This window comes from Periplaneta americana, chromosome 16 (genome assembly GCF_040183065.1).
Source record: "Periplaneta americana isolate PAMFEO1 chromosome 16, P.americana_PAMFEO1_priV1, whole genome shotgun sequence".
NCBI lineage: Eukaryota > Metazoa > Arthropoda > Insecta > Blattodea > Blattidae > Periplaneta > Periplaneta americana.
The window spans coordinates 161,089,165-161,112,830 of record NC_091132.1 but is presented as its reverse complement, the minus strand read 5'-3'; the positions used below and the strand labels follow the sequence as shown (position 1 = coordinate 161,112,830).

The 23,666-nt window shown below is 35.5% G+C and overlaps 1 protein-coding gene across 1 annotated transcript; it reads left to right on the top strand.

Annotated features, from left to right (window-relative positions):
- Positions 1 to 650: 650 nt before the first annotated feature.
- LOC138716523 (uncharacterized) lies at positions 651 to 6,676 on the top strand. The gene is made up of 3 exons (XM_069849671.1): positions 651 to 801; positions 2,612 to 2,746; positions 6,331 to 6,676. The coding sequence occupies exons 1-3, from the start codon at positions 688 to 690 to the stop codon at positions 6,415 to 6,417; spliced, it is 336 nt and encodes a 111-aa protein (XP_069705772.1). The 5' UTR covers positions 651 to 687; the 3' UTR covers positions 6,418 to 6,676.
- The last annotated feature ends 16,990 nt before the right edge of the window (positions 6,677 to 23,666 follow it).

Here is a 23,666-nt window from a genome sequence, read left to right as displayed (position 1 = left end):
ACCGAAAATCAGCTGTCATGTCTAATATGCCCTGAAATAAGGACATTTTGATGCATGTGCAAGTTATGTCGGGACGTTGGACGCAATGATCAAAATCCTGGTCTGGCCAGGAAAATACAGGACGGTTTGGAAGCCTACTATCCCTACGTATGAAAAAACAGTCACTGATTATTGGATTTTACCGATAAGCTATTATCAGCTCTTACTATTAATTAGTATTAAAAAGCAATAATAGAAGAAAAATAATCATCCTAAAAATAATGATTGCAAAGAGGAGTAATACATGAAATTACAGCCATTCTGAACATCGATAATCTGTCTGAACACAGCCGCCTTGAAAATACTTTATTAAGGCTTTAGTCAGCTGTGATCAGTGTCGCCAACAGGGTGGGTTTGGCAGTTGGAAATCTAAAGGATTTTGGTGTGAAGTTTTTGAGTCGTCTATAAAGATGCTTCAGGTATGAACCCTTTCAAACAAATAGCCGAATTCGCACCATTTTAAATATGTAATATACATCTAAAAATCCAGTGCGTTTAATGCTATATTTCGTGGGGGTTTTTTTTTTTTTACCGTTTAGTGTATTTTTGCAAACTGGTGTTGGCGACGCTCGCCCTAACTTTCTTTAATCATAACGATAATTGGAAACGTGCAACAGTTAACGATTGTTATACATAAGCTTACGCAAGATGTCTTATTACTCCGAAGAATATTTGGACCAGGGACATGCTTTCACACATGAGGTGAAAGTTGCTAAAGATCCGATGCCAATTTCATTCCGAATGTTGAAAAATGAACTAGAGGTGAGTGGAGCGCAAGGAATGTGTTGTGTTTTTCCCGTGCTTAATTTGTATTTTGAATATCACAGACACACTCTTTATAACATCACTTGGAGTGCTTTTTAGGGGTAATGTTGAACTGTTATCTGGTTTTATATTTCAAATTTAAAAACAAAGTTACAGTTACACCTTATTCTTAATGGTTGCCAAGCTACACATTCCCGCAATGTAGGTACTTGATATTATGCTTAAGGTCACGAATTCATTTTCATTTTATTCTCTTTATCTAAGACTATAAATAATTTTTCGCCTTAAATTATTGATAAGTCAAATATAGAAAAGGAGGGTATGGGTCTTTGAGGATATGTTCTTTGTTTCAACCATATAAATTAGTTGGAATGCATAAAGAGCAACATACATTTCTCTAAAATGTAGTGTAATTACATGAATTAATGGTAAATTTAAAACAATGATTATGAGACGCTTCAGACATATTTCACTTGCGAGTTAAGGTGTAATATTATTTTTATTGTGAAAATTTCGTTCTTCGTATGTGTAATACCTGACTTTAATTGGATTAAATATTGCGAAATTCTTCTACATTCATTTATTCTCGATTCAGTAATTTTCAGTTGCAGCGCGTGGATATTTTAATATGTTGCAATTATAGGTTATGTTTACTGTACAACTATTCCACAATTCGCATTTATACATTATTATTAAGCATAAAGTTACGTGTGATAACTTGTAAATGCAATTTGTCTCTACTTCAGTTCTATTCATTCGCTTCTTACGGTACTCCAATCTGAAGTCTGATTAATGTACTATGTTACTATACTATACTAGCGCAGAAGTAGTTCCTTTGTACTCATACTCCTTGCATATACGGATCTGTGACAGGTTAGGTTTGGTTAATTTTGGGTTTTATTATGCCTTGCTTATACCATCACCTGCACCTCCACATAAATTCTCTTATAAATTCAACGATTTTCACTTTCGAAATCGCAGGAACTACCTCAGCGCTAGTTCCACCGCTTTATGAATTCTGCCTTATTGACCTTCGGACACTTGACTATATTGAAATACGGTAAGCTCACAGCGGTATTACTAGAGGAACTAGATTTACAAACTCTCCAATGCCCTGCCATTATATACGTACGTTATTATTTATATTCCTATATTCGGAATTATACATTATAATTAAGCATAATATCATGTATGATACAACGCACATTCAATATTTCTGCACGTCAATACTACAATCGAGTATGTACTGAATTATTGTATTTATCTACTTCCTAAGAGACGAAGTAACACAATCGTACATACACTAATTTCATAGGTGTGGTATGGTAAATTTTCTATCTACAATTAAGGAAGGTAGATGTGCTAAATTAAAATAACAATATAAATTCTTTGTTATTAAACCTCAAAATACCTTCCATTCTAAACTTAAGATGTTGATGCGAACAGATTATGTTAACATGTAAAATTCTCTTCAAATTAAAATAACAAGGTTTTGTAATTATTTCTGCATCAAATTATGCAATAAGAAGTAAACGGAACTTATGGGCACATTACACTAAATAAAACTTAGAAATCACACGCAATAAAGTTATAACATAATATTTCACTGAGCTCTATACACTGAAATTGAAAACCCGAACATACTCATTGTCTGCTCGGGAAACTGTCTACTGAGGCGATAGTAGCGATCCTGGTCTGTAACTGTCTTTGTCTGCATATTTATCAAGTATTGAGCTTCGCAACTGTATATACTAACCTGTGCTAACACCATATAATGAATTGCTCAAGATATCTCGTGGTACTGCAGGAATGGACTGCCTTGGATCAGCAAGTGACTGGTTCAAAGGAGGAATATGTGAACCAGAGTCATGGTCTCATTTCTGAGATAAAAGTTGAAGATCCAGTGGCAATTTCCTTTCCTGTGGTGAAACTTGAACCTGAGGTGAGTGCACCGCAAAGAATGCACTGTGTGTTCTTTTTTCCAGTGTTTTTCTTGTGTTTTGTTTGTAATGGACACTTCCTCTTTACAACAATACTTGCAGCGCCTTTTAGTGAGTGACCGTGGCAGAACAATCTCGTTTCTGTTTGTTATTATTTATGTCTTGTTGCATTGTTGTCTCGTTTTTGTTTTAAATTCGAGAACGATATTGCTTGTTATACTCAGTCGTAATGGTTGCCATATCTACAAATTCCCACAGTCTATTACTTTGATACTGTATTGTACTTGATTTAATTTGTTTTTGCTTTCTCTATGTCTTTGTCTAAAATTCTCGGTACGTTTTACCGTTTTAAAATGATGATTGATTTTGCTGTAGATGTATGCAGATATATTATCAACTGTTTTCATTTTTCTTTTAGGTATTTACGTCTCTGGGATATTTCTTTTGTAGCAAATTATGCTGCCAGTATAGAAAACATATTTTGTAACTTTACAGTACATTGCTGGGCATATTTGGGTGAATTCCAGAAGGTGCTTTAAATTTTCCAAATGATCTGCTACATAGGGATAGGTACAGCATACATCAAAGTATTATTTTTTACTTATTTTAGTTCTGTCAATGAAGTTCATTCAACTTAAATATATGTATAGAAACGTAAAGTTAAAAATTTCAGTTGACAAATCTTGAAATTATTAGAAATAGAAATAGAGGTTTTGAATTTACTTGAACTGATTGTGGGTGGGTTCCAACTAGATACTAAACTCGGGAAAGGCGACGAATTTTCTAAGCATTTTTGTTGTCTAAGATATAAGCATTATTTTCATAGGAAAGGAAAACCCGAGTACTGAATGCGTATATGAAAAATGATGAAATTATATTGAAAGTAGCTTTGAAGTTCAAGGGAATGGTTTTTTCTTCTCTTCGTCAGTAAGATTCAATGAAGTATTTACGTAGTTGCAATTTATCTCTTGTAGAATATTATCTTACGCATAGAGAGAAGATATTTTGTAAGTTTACGATAAATTATATAGTTGATTTTGAGTGGAATGCAGAATAGGTTCTGAATTTAGCGAAATGTTGTGATATATACCTGCAGATACAGCATCCATGAAACTGTTGAATATTTTATTTACCCTTAATCTGTCAGTGAACTGCAGTTAATTTTAGTACAGACAGAGAAACGTAAATTTTGAAACTTCATTTTGCCAATTTTAAAATCATTAGAAATAAACATTGAATTTGAATTTCCTTTGCTTCTTATGACTAGGCTACAACTTGCTTAAAATTCTCGGGAAAGGTATGAAGTTCACAAAATTGTTCAACGAATTTTCTATCCAATTTTTTCTCTACGATATAATAATCAATATTGTCGTAGCAAAGGAATCTTTGTGTACTTGAGCTTTAGTATAATTGTATACTTAATGATTTTGCCTGGGAGAGTTTATGGACTAAATGGAAGAAAATCTAATGAGCATAGTAGTACTATAGAAAGCGAACTCAATCGAATCATTATATACATGGTAATGTAAAAATTCGAAGTCGTACAATGACTTGGTATTAGACATTGTCAGAAAAATGCGGATTGTACCAATTTCGTTCAAAAGTGTGGAGTTGCAATTAACATGTCTGACCGTGAGCCTAGCAAATCGGTGTCCAGATACAGGTTGGGACAAGTTACTTGTTTGAAGTTTTTTCAGGTATTACCCCTTAACCCATTGAGAGAAAATGCTGGTCAACTTTCGGCACTGAACCGTAGACACATTTCGCTGTCATTATTACCTTCACTTCACTGAAACGCTGGATGACCATTGCAGTTGTTAAATTGTTGTAAACAAGTTACAAAGTCCACCAAATTCGTGACTAGAAATTATTGACTTATTCGTTCATAGAGAATATATTCTATTATAAGTATCTAAATAGTTCTCTATAACAGCCATTTTCCACCAGCTTGGCTGTGCATACTCAAGTGATCCATTGGTGTGCGACAGAATCTCAAACATGGCACAAGTCAACATTCAGTGAACAAAGTGAGGGTGTGCAAGCAACAGAAAAGAGAATGACAGATGCGCATCTAGGTTAGCCAGATTATTGAAATACCAACCATAAAATCTACCGTATTTCACTTGTTTTTATAAACAGAAATGTTTCCTAGATTAGATATCTTATCAAAACATGTAATAATATAGTATCTTTTCGTATCTTCTAAATATGAAGTTAGGATAACATTCATAATACTGTGACAGCGACGTGAGATTAGAACTCACGACCAGCGTCCCGCAAGAAAGCAGATTGCGCGGGCTTCACGGAGCACTAGGGACGGCGCGCGGTGGGGAAAGGGGAAAGGGCCTACGCAGCGAGAGAGTGGAGAGAGAGTGCGCGCGCATCTGGTGCTGGTAGAGAGGAGAGGGCTCTGGATTTTTCTGGAGTGCCATCTCTAGAGACGCGTGGAACTTTCGAGGCTACGTCGCTGTGGTTATAAATTACGGGCGCGAAGGAACGAGAGTTCCAGTCATTCATGATTAGTTCAGTCAGTAAGCCAGTGAACAGAGCAAGCAAGCCAGCCTTGTGTACCGGAGTTCGGCTCGAGTGTGCGTCCGCAACTGTTTCAGCATCCGAAGGCCTGAGTTCGAGTGCAGTGGACCGCAGTTGGAGGGACCTGAGTTCGAGTGCAGTGGACCGCAGTTGGAGGGACCTGAGTTCGAGTAGAGTGAACTGTCTCTGAAGGTCTGTGGTTCGAGATACGGTGAACTCGAGTGACTGAGCTAGAAGAACTGAAAACTGATAGTTCTGATTTGTAAATAGTGCTTTGTAAATATTAGTTAAGATTAACAGTTCATTGTTGTTTGTAATAGTCCAAGTAAATTGTCATTGTCGTCGGTGGAGTGCTATAACGAATACTGTGTTGAGTGAAAATCCAATTGTTGACGAGAGCGTTCAAGGCGAATTGTAGAAAGGAAGTATTGTTGGTAGAATAAATCCTATTGTTGAGTGGAAATAAATTTGTTTGACACAGATATTGCATTGGAATAATTTTCTCTCATTAAATTTTGCATTTCTATCATAAACCTAAAAAAAAAGTTAAAATAAAAAAGTTGTGTTAGTTTAATTTGTGAATATTATGCATTTTGTTTCTGTTCTCAACATCTTTTGCACCATGTGCCTTTCCACTATTCAGCTTATTATCATTCCTCGATATGTTGACTCATAAAATTTAAAATATTTTATATTTTATAAATTAATGCATATACATTTATGTAATTTATTTGCATTTTATACTTCTCGTCCCCATCTAAAACCGTCAAAATTCCCCTCCTGCTTGTAGAAAACAGCTTTAGATTATATGATTACGCTACAGGATTTTAAATTACAATTTTTCTTTGCCACATGTTGAAAAATTTTCAAAAACGCAGATCGACAAGGGAAAGAATTGCCTCACGAAAAGTCTGCCCCAAGAATTGTCCTCTATTTTCTAAAATTCTACTAGGCGTAATACAATTTCAATGCAGTTCTGTGGCATCTAAATTCGATGTGCTTCTCTTAATGTAAATTGTGCTATCTTTTTGTTTTATTTGCTGTGTATTTCTAGGAAGAGCAGAGTGACTCGGACGCAGTGAATGAGTACCCAAGAGTGGAAGTAACAGCAGAGGACAACGAAGTTTTGACGGAAAGGTGAGTGTGGTGTGGGAGTCTTCACGTAGAGTTCATTGTGTTTGAAGTGTCTGTTAGCTTGACTGACCAGAAGCAGTTTCAGAAGAACTGTCTCTCTGAATCATCCAGCAATAATCAGTCATCACATTCACACTGCACTTCCCTTGTATTTGGTTGCCATAATGTACTGTTAAAACCTTTCTTCATGTTCTTCAGTAAAAATGCGTAGATTTTCAGGAAAGTAATATAGATGGACATGCAAGTAGTGCACCTTTAAACTCATAGTCCAGCCCAGGGTATTGAAGCCCTCCAACTTAATATCTACAGTTTGTTTATAATTGAAGTTTTTTATATTTGCCTAGAAAACTATGTACTACGGTACTATTTTAGTCCATTCCAAGCATTCTTTCGCAAAGCATTAATCACAGTCATAAAGTAACTGAGTAACATTAATTTGCCTGATTTATTTAATTATCTATTTATTTATCCATTTACTCATTGATTTATTTATTTATATATTTATTTACGTACTAATTTACTTATTTAATTACTCAGTTATCTACTTACTTATTTACTGATTTATTTATTTATTTACTTACTTATTAACTACTTCTTTATTTACTTATTTATTTACTTATTTACCCACTTATCTACTTATTTACTGATTTATTTACTTATCTATTTAATTATGTACTTGTTAATTACTTGTTTATTTACTTAAATATTTACTTATTTATTTACTTATTTATTTATTTAATTTTTTTATTCAATTATTTATTCATTTACTTATTTATTTTACTTAATTATTTACTCATTTTTTTTACTTATTTATTACTTACTTACTCAATTACATATTTACTTATTTGTTTATTTTATTTATTTATCTACCTATTTATTTATTTACTTACTTAGTAATTACTTTATTTACTAACTTATTTACTTACTTATTTACTCACTTATTTACTTATTTCGTTATAATGTATTTATTTATTTATTTACCTATTAATTACTTCTTTATTTACTTACTTATTTACTCATTTATTTTTTTATTTTTTATTTATTTACTTATTTATTTATTTTTGTATTTTTTTACTTATTTCTTTATTATTTATTTATTTACTTATTTGCTTATTTATATATTTATCTATTTATTTATTTATTTAGTCATATATTTATTTACTCACTTATTAATTACTTCTTTATTTACTAACTTATTTACTTATTTACTCACTTATTTTGTTATAATATATTTAAATATTTACTTATTTATTTACTTATTCATTACTACTCTATTTAAATATTTATTTATTTATTTATTTACTTACTTAACTATTTAGTTATTTATTTACTTACTTATTTATTTATTCATTCATTCATTCATTTATTCATTCATTCATTCTGTTCATTTGTTCATGTATTGTGCTGTATTTAAGGTCATTATTCTTGCACTTCCATAACACCAGATATACACCGTACTACAATAATACATATAACTGTACTTGAACAACGTTGTTTCACCAATTTATGATTTCTTTCTGCTTGGCCACTCTTTCCTCTTCTAGTGGGTAGACGTGTTGGTGTTGTTATTAACTGATGCATAGTTCTTAGCTCTAAAGCCATTAACTCTCTTACTCTCCAATATTTCTCACACATAGTGAGTTTAGAGCAGTGCTGTCACGAAATCAGCACAGCAACTTATGATTTTGAAGTTACGGGATAGCCGTGTGATTCTCTGTAACAGACTGCATGTAACTGTATGACTACTCAGTGTTCAGGCACGGATGTTTATGTTATTAATGCCTGAGATATGTCATGCACAATAGTAATCAACAGTAAATTCAGTGTAATGAATTTATATAACAACTTCTACAAAATCCAAAGAAATAAGGCATCAACATTATTTAAAAATTGGAAAATTTCTGATATGGATTTAATGACTATTTGTTTACAAATTAACAGTACTTCATGTTAAATAAGATAGGATATTCTTCTAGGCAAAAATATAATGTATTGTACTTGAATTATATTGTGTCACGATACATTGGAACAATGAATCATATACTGGCACGTGAATACATATATACCCGACCCTACTAATCTATACTGTACTATAATTTGTTGGTGTAAGTGTGGTTTCTGTAGTTATTACTTCTTTGAACAAATGGCGAAGGTTATAGTCGGTGTTGTAAATCGTACTGGACAAATAATACCCGCATTATAGAAATCAATATTTCATCCCCCTCTCTGATTGCAAAACTACACTAGGTTTAGCATGAAACCCCAGATATTGTCAATTATGATAATAATTGATGCTTGACATAACTCATCATTTTCCCTGACACTTTATAAGCGCCCCAATAATGGTGAAACCTTTTGAGACCGAGGGATACTGCTTCTAAGTTTGTTTGTTTTTTGCGTATCTTTGCTTCTGACTTATCCTCTGAGAGAAAAATTCGCTTACATTATCGTAAAATCGTAGATCAGATGTTTTTGAACGTCAGTGTACAAACTGAACCACAAGGAAAGCTAGTTACTTCATAAGCTTTTACTTGATTGTTTATTTGTTGCTACTCCAATGTTGAAACACGTTTTCTTATATCACAAGAGTCTTTTTTGTCACTTGAAGGACCTGCTGCAGACGCTTCACATTTAACGATTATTTTTGGATATAACATTCTCTATATCATGGAATATTACCTTAGCAGTTGCAGTCCATAAAACTGAACATAAATAAATTATTGTCTGTCAATCGAAGTTTGTTAAGTTTCGTAGATGATAAAACCTGGTTACAGCTATACATACTGCCGAACATTGATATTATTTCCGAAACAATTTGTATTTTAGTATTTAAAATAAGAAGTAAAAATTGAAGTAATTGTGGATATTGTGATGATGCCTTCAATGCTCTTTACTCTTTAGCATGAGGTCGAGTGATGCACTGCATGAAATTTCTATTTCCCTATCACGTCTAGCACAAGATTGCAGGTAGCAGATGGATATCAGAGGACGGTAAGGTTTGAACGCCTGCTGTGCTCCAATCTTTGCTATCTCCCGCCTTTCTGTTAGTCCCTGCATAGAAGCCATGTGTCTTAATCTCGTATACCATCAGGAGCTTCAGGTCAGTTTCCTGTGTGGCAAACTTGTGCGCATGTGGCAGTGTCCACTTTTCCTTCCATTTCCAGCTGATACATTGGCTAATGCAGCCTTCATTCTATGGAGTGTGTGTACCAAATGCTTCCATGCAAACATGCTCTAACTTGCACAACAGACGTACATACTGCCTCACAAGTATTGTACTCTCTAGCCATCTTGTCTATAGTATCCAACCCTGCTTTCGCTCTTTTACAATCGAGTATTATTTATGGCTTCAAAAGGTTGTCTCGCTTTGAACAACACATACCACGTTGCTGGTGATGACAGCAGCACAACATATTTTTTTCTTGTATTATAGAATGTCACTGAAATTACCATGACCCCGAAAAGAGACGAAAAATCTTCTTTTCCTTTCGCTATTGTGAACGTTTGTGTATGTCATCTTTTTTTTTCCCATCCAGTCAGGGCTAGGTTTTGAGCTGAAATTTTCTCTGTCATATTGCAGCTTATGAAGAGGTCTGCCATTACCCTTCGGTCTGTACCGTAGAGAACCAACATAACATCTTGGACAGTTCACATTCCTTGGTTCTTGCCTGTTCTCTGCAGGCTCATCCTGTTTCCCTCCTGTGTGTACTTGCATCCCATGTGTATCATATGTATTTCCATCTGCTTACTAGGTTATTTTAAGATGCTTATGAACATCTCACTTATTTAGCGTCTGATTGAGATGAAGGTGATAATGCTGGTGAAATGAGTCTAATGCTGGTGAAATGAGTCCATGGTCCAGCACTTATAGTTACCCACCATTTGCTCATGTTGCGTTAATGGAAAAACCCAGGAAAAAACACAACCAAATAACTTGCCCCAATTGGGATTCGAACCCCGGCCACCCTGTTTCGCTGCCAGACGCGCAACCGTTTATTTCTGATAAATAACTTGAAATAACAACATCCGCGTAGTGGTGAAAGCTACTCGACAGTCATAATGCATTCAATAGAAGAGTATTCAAGTCTTAAATTTGCTACAGACATTTGAAATATTTCTCTCAATTGACTCTTATGTCGTTGAATAGGAGTTTACTTATCATTAAAGCGGAAAAATAATTATTTAGTATGCTTATAATTTTGTACAATTGTAAACTACATTCTTGCAGAGCTCTGAAAGCATTGTTACTAGTTTAACTTCCGCAAAACAACAAATACAAAGTTAGAGATAATGCCATTTCAAATTTTCTCACTACGACGTTTGTTACGAAATGGAATCAGTAACGTTTCACTGCATATTTTCCTAATTTTAAATTGATTAAATTAAAAATTATAAAGATTTTATATATCACAATAATAAGAGGTAGAAAAAGTTATTGGTCATTTGCAATCCCTAATTTCGAAATAATCGCATAATTTAGCCCAATCAAAGACAGGGGACTTCGAACAGAGAGGTTTATTAAAGGAAAACCTGACAACAGTTGACTGACGTGGTGTAATCCTTATTAAATTTATTGTACAGGTGAAGTCCAAATAGTTGAGATATTTTGATGAGATATTTTGATACTTCCTGTGTTACTCATAAATTAATTACAACCTTGTATCTCTAATCGTAATTCACCTTTGCCTTGTAATAGCTTTTTTTTTAATATTCAGTAATTGAATGTACATTTGTTGCGACTATTTCAAAGACTGATAGTACATTTACTTCAGGATTGCAGCTACGAATGAGAGGACAGTATCATCAGAATTGGACAGTTTTTCTCTTGAAGAGAACGAGACTTTGTGCGAGATTCCCATGAATTCAAATTCCACTGCAAAAGCTGTGCGGACTGGTGACGGTGAGAAGCAATTGGAATTAGAATCGTCTAAAAATCGTTTCACGACTGCGGAAGAACTGAATGAGCACTTATCGACGGTCGTAGGCGGGAAACCTTTCAAGTGCGATGCTTGTGGCAAGTGTTTCACGCGACCGGCTAACTTGAAAAGTCATAAACGCTTGCATACAGGCGAGAAACCTTTCACATGCAGTGTTTGTAGTAAGTCATTCGCATTTTCAAGTGGCCTAAAAATTCATGAGTGCCGTCATAGAGGCGAGCAACTTTTCAAATGCAATGCTTGTGGGAAATGTTTTTATAAGTCGGCTGATTTAAGAATACATGAACGCCTGCACAAAGGGGAGAAGCCGTTCAAATGTGATGTTTGTGGTAAGTGTTACTCACAAACAGGTCACCTAAAAACCCATGAACGTGTGCACTCTGGCGAGAAACCTTTTAAATGTGATGTTTGTGGTAAATGTGTGTCGCAGTCTTCTTATTTAAAAGCCCATAAACGTGTGCACTCTGGCGAGAAACCTTTTAAATGTGGTATTTGTGGTAAGGGTTTCTCGCAATTAACTTCAAAAAAACTGCATGAACACCTGCATTCTGGCGAGAGACCTTTCAAATGTGTTGTTTGTGGTAAGTGTTTCTCGCACTCATATAACTTGAAAGTGCATATACGACTACACACAGGCAATAAATCTTTCAAATGTGATGTTTGTGGTAGGGGTTTCACAAAGTCTAGTAGCTTGAAGACCCATTTACAGCAACACTTTGGCGAGAAACCTTTCAAATGTGATGTTTGTGGTAAGTGTTTCTCGCGTTCCGGTTACTTGATTGAGCATTTACGAGTACACACAGGCGAGAAACCTTTCAAATGTGATGTTTGTTGTAAGTGTTTCTCGCAGTCCGGTAACTTAAAGGAGCATTTACGACTTCACACAGGCGAGAAACCTTTCAAATGTGATGTTTGTGGTAAGTGTTTCTCGCGCTCCTGTTACCTAAAAGTGCATTTGCGACTACACATTGGCGATAAAGCTTTCAAATGTGATGTTTGTGGAAAGGGTTTCTCATTGTCTAATGACTTAAAGAGACATCTACTCCTACACACTAGGGAGAAACCTTTCAAATGTGATGTTTGTGGTAAATGTTTCTCGCGCTCCGGTAACTTGAAAGTGCATGTGCGCGTCCACACAGGCGAAAAACCTTTCAGGTGCGATGTGTGTGGTAAGTGTTTTTCGCAATCCCATATTCTAAAACACCATGAACGTCTTCATATATGAGAGAAGTCTTTCAAATGTGATGTTTGTGGTACATGTTTCTCGCGCCCCTATCACTTGAATGTGCCTTTACGACTACACACAAGCGACAAAACTTTCAAATGTGATGTTTGTGGTAGGGGTTTCTTAATGTTTGGTATCATAAAGAGACATGTTCGCCGGCACACAGGCTAGAAAACTTTCAAATGTCATGTTTGTGGTATGTGTTTCTCAAATTCGACTACCCTGAGAGATCATGATCTCCGGCACACAGGCCAGAAATGTTTGAAATGTGATGTTTGTTGTAAGTGTTTCTCACGCTCGGGTAAGTTGAAAGTGCATTTACGACCTCACAGAGGCGAGAAACCTTTCATATGTGATGTTTGTGATAAGTGCTTCTCGCGCTGCGATACCTTGAAAGTGCATGAGCGCTTGCTCACAGGCTGGAAACGTTTGACATATGATGTGTTTGATAAGTGTTCTTCGCAATCGAATATTCCAAAAACTCATAAACGTCTTCACATGGGAGAGAAGTCTTTCAAATATGATATTTCTGGAAAGTGTTTCTCGCGCTACTCTTACTTGAAAATGCAGTTACGATTACACACTGTTGATAAACCTTCCAAATGTTATGTTTCTCACATTCGACTAAACTAAGAAACCATGTTCGCCTTCACGCAGCCGGGAAACCTTTCAAATGTATCTCCATTTTGAGTGACGTAAATTTTGTTTCGGTAGTAGGTGTAGTTTAGCTAATGATGTGCTCAAATTTATTGGTAATAACCTTTTGTAATACGATTTTTGTAGTAAATGTTTCTTCGCTCAGGTAGCCTAAGAAGCAATGAACACCTTTAAGTTTGAAGCCTTTGAAATCTGATACCTCTGAAACGTGTTTCTTTAGGAAGAGTATTTTAAATATGGTTTCAAATATACCGACGAAATGACTTGGCAATGCGGTGTTTATGGAATGTGTTTTTCTCCGTCCTTTAAGTTAAACTGTTGGGCTTCGTTCACAATAAACCGGTAACGACAACTAAAACGAGAACTGAAATATAGTTTAAATGTATATAATGAAAAGTGAGCATTCGTAATTAACGAGAAACTTGCAGGAAACTTGAACGTTAATTCACTCTCTTGCCATCGTAAATCTATTTTCTCGTATATTTTGTAGCAAGAATGTTTCTTCTACATCCATTGTGTCTAACTAACTCAGAAATTCAATAGACTCACTTTTAGAATTATGCTACGTGTGTCTGACCAGATTACCAACTGAATTCAATTCTTAAAGAATTCTGTGTGTTAGATTTTGTAGTGGGTTAACCTGTATGTGAAGAAATGTTTTCGTCCACATCTGTGGAGTAATGGTCAGCGCGTCTGGCCACGAAACCAGGTGGCGCGGTTTCGATTCCCGGTCGGGGTAAGTTACCTAGTTGAGGTTTTTTCCGGGGTTTTCCCTCAACCCAATATGAGCAAATGCTGGGTAACTTTCGGTTCTGGACCCCGGACTCATTTCAACGTCATTATCACATTCATCTCATTCAGACGCTAAGTAACCTAAGATGTTGATAAAGCGTCGTAAAATAACCTACTAAAAAAAAAGAAATGTTTCAGAACATGGGAGGATTTACTGCGGGAGGAAGGAGAATAAAGTACATTAGATTTGTTGATGATATGCCCATGTTAGCAGCAGAGGAGACGATACAAGCTATATGCTACTGGATCTCAATGACAGCTATGAACAGTAGTATGGGTTAAGCATAAATTCAAAGAAGACGCGTACCATTGTCAGAGGAATTCCAAATGAGGAAATAGAACATGTGGTCTTGTTCAAATACTTTGGGTGTACTATAAGCAGTAACATCAGCTGTTGCTAGGAAATGAAATTGAGGATACGAACCTTTTAGTAGAAAAAGGATCATCTTTTGTGGACCCCTAGAAAGAGAAGTAAGATACTAATGAAGTGCTTTGGATGGAGTGTGAGATTGTTTGGAGCAGAAACATGGACATTACTACGAATTGAAGGGAAGCGTATACAAGCATTAAAAATATGTATGGAGGAAAATAGATCGTGTTAAAGGGACACACAAAATAAGAAATAAGCAGTGTTGGAAAGAGTAGTGAAGAAAGGATTATACTGAAATTGAAGACGTAAAGGAATTGGTTGGGTCACTGGCTCAGAAGAAACTGCCTAATGATGGATATACTGGAAGGAATCGTGAATCGGAGATGAGTTGGTGGCAGAAGAAGATATCAGACGATAAACTACATTAACACTAATTAGTGATCAATTTGGCATATTAACTGTAGTAAAGATAACAGGAAACCAATGAATTCAGTTCTACTATATACCGGAAATGATAAAGTCATATGTTAATACATTTGGAAGTATTTGATGTTAATTTATTGTGCGTAAACATAATTTTTAAGGGTTTGTTCACGAACGAATTCGTACAATAATGGCTGTGATAGTGGTTCATTAAACGAGAGGTTCTAGAATCGAATCCCGGCATATTTAAAGATAATTCAGTCATTCCTATTTAATATAAAGTAGTCAGTAAAATGAAGTAGATGCAAAAGAGAGATTTAGAGCAAGGTATTTATGGAAGAAAGGGCAGTGAAATGGTGTAGGCTCGGAGAAAGGAGAGCTGCGGTATCACTCGATTAAATTCATATTTTGAAGTACTGTCATCGCTGATAACGTCGTATATATATCGATCTCCTATCAGTCGGCTTGCGAACTTTCTTGAGTAAAAATTAGGGACCCTAACGTTTCTAACAATTATATTGAACTAATTACTTCCACCTATCAATAGAAACTTAGAATTACAAAAAATTACCAAACTCACAGGACAAGTTGAAAAGCAATATAATTTCCTTCTATGTTAACTCGTTGGAAACTAGGAATCCATTATATTGATGTAATTACGTATTTACAAATGACTTTTAAGGAACCCGCAGGTTCATCGCCCCCTCACATAAGCCAGCCATCGATCTCTATGCTGTGCAAGATTAATCCACTCTCTGTCATCATATCCCACCTCCCTCAAATCCATTTTAATATTATCCTCCCATCTACGGGTCGGCCTCCCCAAAGGTATTTTTCCCTCTGGTCTTCCAACTAACACTCTATATGCATTTCCGGATTCGCCCATACGTGCTACATGCCATGCCCATCTCAAACGTCTGGATTTAATGTTCCTGATTATGTCAGGTGAAGAATAAAATGCGTGCAGTTCTGCGTTGTGTAACTTTCTCCATTCTCCTGTAACTTCATCCCTCTTAGCCCCAAATATTTTCGTGAGAATCTTATTCTCAAACACCCTTAATATCGGTGCCTCACTCAAAGTGAGGGTCCAACTTTCACAACCATAGAGAAAAACCGGTAATATAACTGTTCTGTAACTTCTAACTTGCAAAATTTTTGATAGCAGACTAGATGACAAAAGCTTCTCAATCGAATAGTAACAGGCATTTCCCATATTTATTCTGCGTTTCATTTGCTCCCCAGTGTCATTTATATTTGTTACTGTTGACCCAAGATGTTGGAAGGATAAATCTCCAATTTTTATGTTTCCGTTTCGTATAATATTCTGGTCACGAAATGTAATCCTATATTTTGTCTTTTCGGGATTTACTTCCACACCTATCGCTTTAATTGCTTCAAGTAAAATTTCCGTGTTTTCCCTTATCGTTTGTAGATTTTCTCCTAGCATATTAACGTCATCAGCATAGTCAAGAAGCTGATGTAAACTGTCAAGTTTGAAATCCTGGCTGTTATCCTGAACTTTCCTAATGGCATATTCTGGAGAAAAGTTAAAATTAAAGGTGATAGTGCATCTCCTTGCTTTAGCCCGCACTTAATTGGAAAAGCATCAGATACAAACTTGCCTATACGGATTCTGCTGTAAGTTTCACTGAGACACTCTTTAATTAAATTAGTTTCTTGGGAATACCAAATTCAATAAGAATGTTATATAAAACTTCTCTCTTAACCGAGCCATATGCCTTTTTGAAATCTATGAATAATTCTTGTATTATACACTTATACTCCCATTTTTCTCCAATGTCTGTCGAATACAAAAAATCTGATCAATAGTCGATCTATTTTGTCTACAACCGCCCTGTTGATCCCAATAATTTCATCTACATACGGAGATAATCTTCTCAAAAAAATATTGGACAAAATTTTGTACGACGTCAACATAAGTGATATTCCTCGAAAGTTACCACAGTTAGTCTAGTTCCCCTTCTTAAAAATAAATACAATAATGGACACTTTCCATTGATCTTGTACAATTCCCTTTCCCAAATAGGAAGTAGAAGTTTATAAATTTCGGTAGATAATGCGCTTTTACCCTCTTGTATTAGTTCTGCTGGAATGTGATCGAGACCTGGAGATTTGTACTTTTTCAGGTTTTTCTACCGCAATTTCGACTTCTGAAAGTTTGCGTTCGGATATAAATGGCTCAACAGTTTGTATTTGAATTTCGTGTGATTCATTTCTACTTGGCCTATGTACATTAGTAGTTGCCCAAAATAGTTTTACAATCTGTTCAGGATTGAATGAGAGTCTGCAAGCAAGTCATCATTCTCATCCTTGATCACGTTTACCCTTGCCTGATATCCGTTCTTAAATTACTTTATACCCTTATATAAATCTCGAATGTTTTATTCTTACAATTTGTTTTTACCTCGTTCAGTTTTTCCTTCAAATCAACTTTACAGGGAGTTATACCTGAAAATCTTGATTTGCATAATACACGTCACTGTTCGTTAACAGAAAACCACAATTTAAGTCACACGGAGTTAGTGTGCACTCGAAGTTGGTTGCTTGACGGTTGTCAGCCCACTTTGAGGTCTGTGGATATAGAGGGAAAAATTGGATCGGTGTCGGTTAGAGTTCCCGAGTAGCTCAGTGGTAGAGCGTTGGTACGTTAAACCAAAGGTCCCGGGTTCGATACCCGGCTCCGGAACAATTTTTCCCTCGAAATTATTCAAATCAACTTTACAGGGAGTTATACCTGAAAATCTTGATTTGCACCCTTAACCTATGTTCGTCTCTCAAAGTCAGAGTCCAAGTTTCACAACCATACAGAACAACCGGTAATATAACTGTTTTATAAATTCTAACTTTCAGATTTTTCGACAGCAGACTGGATGATAAAAGTCTCTCAACCGAATAATAACAGGCATTTTCCATATTTATTCTGTGTTTAATTTCCTCCCGAGTATCATTTATATTTGTTACTGTTGCTCCCAGATATTTGAATTTCTCCAACTCTTCAAAAGATAAATTTCCAATTTTTATATTTTCATTTCGTACAATATTCTCGCCACGAGACATAATCATATACTTTGTCTTTTCGGGATTTACTTCCAAACCTATCTCTTTACTTGCTTCCAGAAAAATTCCCGTGTTTTCCCTAATCGTTTGTGGATTTTCTCCTAACATATTCACGTCATCCGCATAGACATGCAGCTGATGTAACCAGTTCAATTCCAAACCATCACTGTTATCCTGGTCTTTCCTAATGGCATACTCTAGAGGAAAGTTAAAAAGTAAAGGTGATAGTGCATCTCCTTGCTTTAGCCTGCACTCAATTGGAAAAGCATCAGATATAAACTGCCCTATATGGTCTCTGTGGTAAGTTTCACTGAGAAACATTTTAATTAAACTAGTTTCTTGGGAATACCAAATTCAATAAGAATATGATATAAAATTTCTCTCTTAACCGAGTCATATGCCTTTTTGAAATCTATGAATAAGTGATGCACTCTACCCTTGTACTGCCATTTTTTCTCAATTATCTGTCGAATACAAAATATCTAGTTGATCTATTACGCCTAAAAGGACTAATCGACGGACCAAGCTCTCAAGGCTGTGGGAAAGTAAACAACGCGCACATTTTGCCTAAGTTATCATTTTAATTTAATATTTAAGGAATATAGAAACAACATAAAGTTTAAATATATTATAGTGTTCAGTGTAAAGGAATTGCTGTTTGTTGTCCTTTTTTTTTTTCATTCTTTTAATTTTATTTAAGTTTTTGTGTTACTGACAGTGTAAACTTTTACATGGCAGAAGGGCCACGCATTCAAAATATTATGAGTGATTCACAAAATAAAATTAATACCGTGTCGTCAGAGAGCGTTAAATTTCAGCTTCCTACGAATCTGAAGACTTATTCACGAATGCGTAATGGTACAAAAGAGCAAGATCAACCTAAAAAGATGAAACCAAATCCTGCTACATCTAGCATTTCAGAATCTTCTATTTCAAAACTTGAAGATATAGTACATCCTTCTGTAACTCTCAAAATCGGTTTTCCTCTCTTGAAATTACAGTTGATAGTGTTGACACAGGAACTTCACAACTACTTATTAATCAAGAAACAACACCAAGAGATAAGCCTCAACACACAAAACAGCCAAGAATGCCACCGATAACAGTGAGTAAATTACCAGATGGAAACTTCTTTGCCCAAAATAATAAATTACAATCATTGTTCACAAAACCCATGAAAATTAGCTATACACCCGAAGGTATAAGTTATTACACTGCCAATAAGTCTGACTATGATAAGCTATATTCAACTCTTATAGCTGAAAATATACAATTTTATTCTCATGAGCCTAGAGAAAACAAATTGCTTCAAGTAGTTATTAAACGACTTCCCACATTCGTCGAAGCAGAAACATTGAAAACAGAACTAGAAAAATTATCATATTCGATTGAACATGTTCGACAATTATCTGTCCCTATCTTGACAGAGGATGGAAGTACACAAAGACGTCCAATACTAGTCTGGATAGTTACCTTACCCAATAACGAACATTCAAGGACAATTTTTCAATTAAAAGATATAGAACATCACATAATAAAAATAGAAACATACAAACCAAAATCACATGTGATTTAGTGCCACAGATGTCAGGGATTTAACCACACTTCCAAGAGATGTAATTTACAAATCAAATGCGTTAAATGTAGCAATAGTCATTTATTTGCAGACTGTCCAATTAAGGGTCCTTCAACTCTGCCAAAATGTGCAAACTGTAATGGAAACCATACAGCGAGATATGGACAGTGTCGAATACAAGTTGCAAAACGAGCTGTTCTACAGCAAAAGATTAGAAACAAACGAAATACAATTAAGGAGAGTACGCCCCCTGTGTGGCAGTCGTTTGACTTTCCTACATTACCAAAACCAGATCCCATATATGTTCATGCATCTCAAAACACATTTAATTCTTCTTCTGGTTCAGAATCACTCAAAGATATTATAACTTTAATGCGAGGCCTAAATATTAAGAAAATGCTCAATATCTTCCAGCACACTTTACAGCGTCTAAAAACTGCAAGTGACCCTATATCAAAATTTTTTATAATAATAGGCTTTGCACTTTACACTACAAACCAAGAATCTGAATATGGCCCTTAAATCCGCATCATTACTCAAAGATCTGGTTCTGTTAGACTTTAATGCCAATGGCATAAGCAATCAATTGTACGAATTCAAGCAATTGTTAAATATACATAGTATTGATGTGGCATGTATCACTGAATCTCATTTAAAGCCACATACGAAATTCAGACTACGTAATTATATAATTTATCGCTCTGATCGATTGGAACGAGAAGGTGGTGGTACAGCAATTGCTATTAAGAAATCAATACCACATCGTCTTGCTACTCTGCGTACATTCAACATTCTGGAGGCTACTGGCGTTTATGTAAAACTAGATGGAGTAGAAACGTTAATTGCATCTGCTTACTATCCACCATATTATCGGATGTATGAGGCAGACTTAACCTCTCTTGTTTCTGTACATACAAATTACATTATATGTGGTGATTTCAATGCAAAGCATCATATATGGAACTCCCGCATCACTACACCTAAGGGGGAATTATTACTAAATCATTCCACTCAACATAATTATGCAGTTACTGGGCCAGCAGAACCTACTCGTTATCCCTGGGTTCCAACACATCAACCTGATGTTCTTGACATTTGTCTTTACAAGACAAAACAAATTCCTCAAAAACAAGTATGTCTACAAGCACTTGACTCCGATCATGTACCTATTCTTCTGACTTTTAGTTCTCCAATCCTTCGACAACCATTTAAGTCACCATTATCGAGGAATACTGACTGGGACGAATACACCAAAAGACTTCACTTATGCATTCCTGCAAACCCAATTATTCACCAGCCAACGGATATAGACATGGCAGTGAAACTTCTTACTGACAGTATCACTTCTACACTTGAAGAAACTACGACTTCGTCTCCTATGAAGCAAACAAACGATACAATCGATGATTTAACACCACTACTCAAAGCTAAAAATACTGCAAGAAAGAGATGGCAACAGTTCAGAGATCCACAAGCTAAACGAGCATTCTATCGCTACCAGCGAGCCATCAGACGTAAACACAAGATACATATAATTACAGATTTTGCAGATAAGATAGAATCATTACAACCATGGGGGAAAGAGTTCTGGACCTTCACAAAAAATCTTCTTGGAAAAACTACCCATTCAGGAGGGACACCTCTACAAAATGCTCATGGAGAGATGGTCTATGATCCTCAAGCAAAAGCTGAAGTACTTTCAAATTCTTTTCAACAACATTTTCAACCACATCAACATCCATCTGATCCTATAAACAATTATGAGATCACAACAATAGCAGAACAGATCCATCAACAACAGCCTGCAGAAACCATACTCCATGTCACTCCAAACGAAGTCAAAACCATAATACAAAGCTGCTGGACCAGATGGTTTAAAGCCGATTGCATTGAAACGACTCTCTAAGCGAGCTATTGTACACCTTACTAAATTTTATAACTCTTGTTTTCGATTGATCTACTTGTCTCAAGAATGGAAATGTGCAATAATTACAGCTATTGCTAAACCACGAAAGGATGCTATATTGCCACAAAATTACAGATCAATCAGTCTCTTGGATTATTTTGGTAAAATTCTTGAGCGGCTACTTTTGTCTCGCCTTAATCCACTCTTAAACACACCTGAGCACATTCATCATGAACAATTTGGCTTCAAAAATTTACACAGTACCAAGGAACCGTTACTTCTTACATTCAAGATGGTTTCAATCATCAACAGCATACTGTTGCTACTTTTCTTGATGTTGAGCAAGCTTTTGACACCGTGTGGCACGATGGGTTATTATATAAACTTCTTAAACTTAACATACCTAATGTCTACATTCAATTCATTTCTAAATACCTATACAACAGAACCTTCAGAGTTCGATGTGGATCGTCACTTTCAAGTTCTCGAGTCATTGAAGCTGGGATCCCTCAAGGATCAGTTCTGGGACCTACTTTATACTCCATTTACGTACATGATCTTCCAAAGAAACCTGAATGCTTACATATGCTCTATGCAGATGACACAGTTCTCTATACAAGACATTATAATATTATTTTCGTCTGTCAACAAATGCAAGCAGCTCTTGATTTACTTACTCAATGGTCAACAAAATGGCGAATAAAGATTAATGGAACTAAATCACAGGCAGTGGTTTTCACTAAAAGATTCCCACACTTACCAGAAGAACTCACAGTTCAACAACAAAACATACCTTTCAATTCGGCTGCAAAATATCTCGGCGTTTATCTTGATAGAAGACTGACTTATAGACAACATATAGGTATAATCAGAGACAGAGATTTTCAACGTTTCATGCTGCTGTACCCTCTTTTCAAAAGTCGGATCTCTCTTAAAAATCAAAGTTTTTATACACTTGTCTGATCCGTTCATACACGCTATATGCTTGCGAAATCTGGTCAAATACACATATACGTCATATTAAACGACTGGACGGGATACAAAGATCAGTATGTAGGACAATCACGGGAGCAGACTATGACATCAGTAACTCTCAACTATATGAGTCACTAAATATAATGCTATTTAAAAATGCCAGAACCAAATTTATACAATCTGTAAAAATACATCCAACTCCACTGTTCAATAGTTTAGTAATTTCTAGTGTTTAATGTATGAGTGATTTCTTGTAAAACACTTCACTCCTGGTGAAAGTGTTGAATGTAAATTATATACATTTTTTATACTGAATCATGTATTAGGTTACATACATCTTGTAAAAGGCATGGGTCCATTTTGCGACCTGGTACTTAAATAAATATACATTTCTGAAAGAAAAAAAAACGCCTAAAACCACATTGATGATCCCCAATAATTTAATCTACAAAGTAAGTACATGGAAAAGAGAAAATTAGAGGAAGATATGTATCGAAGAAAGGGCAGTGAAATGGTGTAGGGTGGGAGAAAGGAAAGCTGCGGTAGCACCCGATTACATTCATATTTTGAAATACTGTCATCGCTGATGACGTCCTATAGGTATCGATCTCCTATCACTAGGCTTGCCAACTTTAGTAAAAATTAGGGTCCCAAACTTTACTGATAATTTTATTGAACTAATTATTTCCACCTATCAATAGAAACTTAGAATTACAAAAAATTACCAAACTCACATGACAAGTTGAAAAGTAATATATATATAATCCACTATCTATCATATCCCACCTCCCTCAAATCCATTTTAATATTATCCTCCCATCAACGTCTAGGCCTCCCAAAAGTTCTTTTTCCCTCCCGTCTCCCAACTAACACTCTATATGCATTTCTGGATTCGCCCGTACTTGCTACATGCCATGCCATCTCAAACGTCTGGAATTAATGTTCCTAATTGTGTCAGATGAAGAATACAATGCGTGCAGTTTTGCGTTGTGTAACTTTCTCCATTCTCGTGTAATTTCATTCCTCTTATCCCCAAATACTTTTCTAACAATCTTGTTCTTAAACATCCTTAATATGGGTTCCTCACTCAAAGAGAGAGTCCAAGTTTCACAACCATAGAGAAACAACCTGTAATATAACTGTTCTATAAATTGTAACTTTCAGATTTTTTGACAGCAGACTAGATGACAAAAGCTTCTCTACCGAATAGTAGCAGATATTTCCCATATTTATTCTGCGTTTCGTTTCCTCCCCAGTGTCATTTATATCTGTTACTGTTGCTTCAAGTTGTTCGAAGGATAAATCTCCAATTTTTAT

Bases quoted from the DNA above. Each gene is read 5' to 3' on its own strand.
- LOC138716523 (XM_069849671.1), top strand. From the start codon at position 688: ATGTCTTATTACTCCGAAGAATATTTGGACCAGGGACATGCTTTCACA. The intron at 802-2,611 runs GTGAGTGGAGCG...GTGGTACTGCAG, and splicing joins TGTTGAAAAATGAACTAGAG to GAATGGACTGCCTTGGATCA. The intron at 2,747-6,330 runs GTGAGTGCACCG...GTGTATTTCTAG, and splicing joins TGGTGAAACTTGAACCTGAG to GAAGAGCAGAGTGACTCGGA.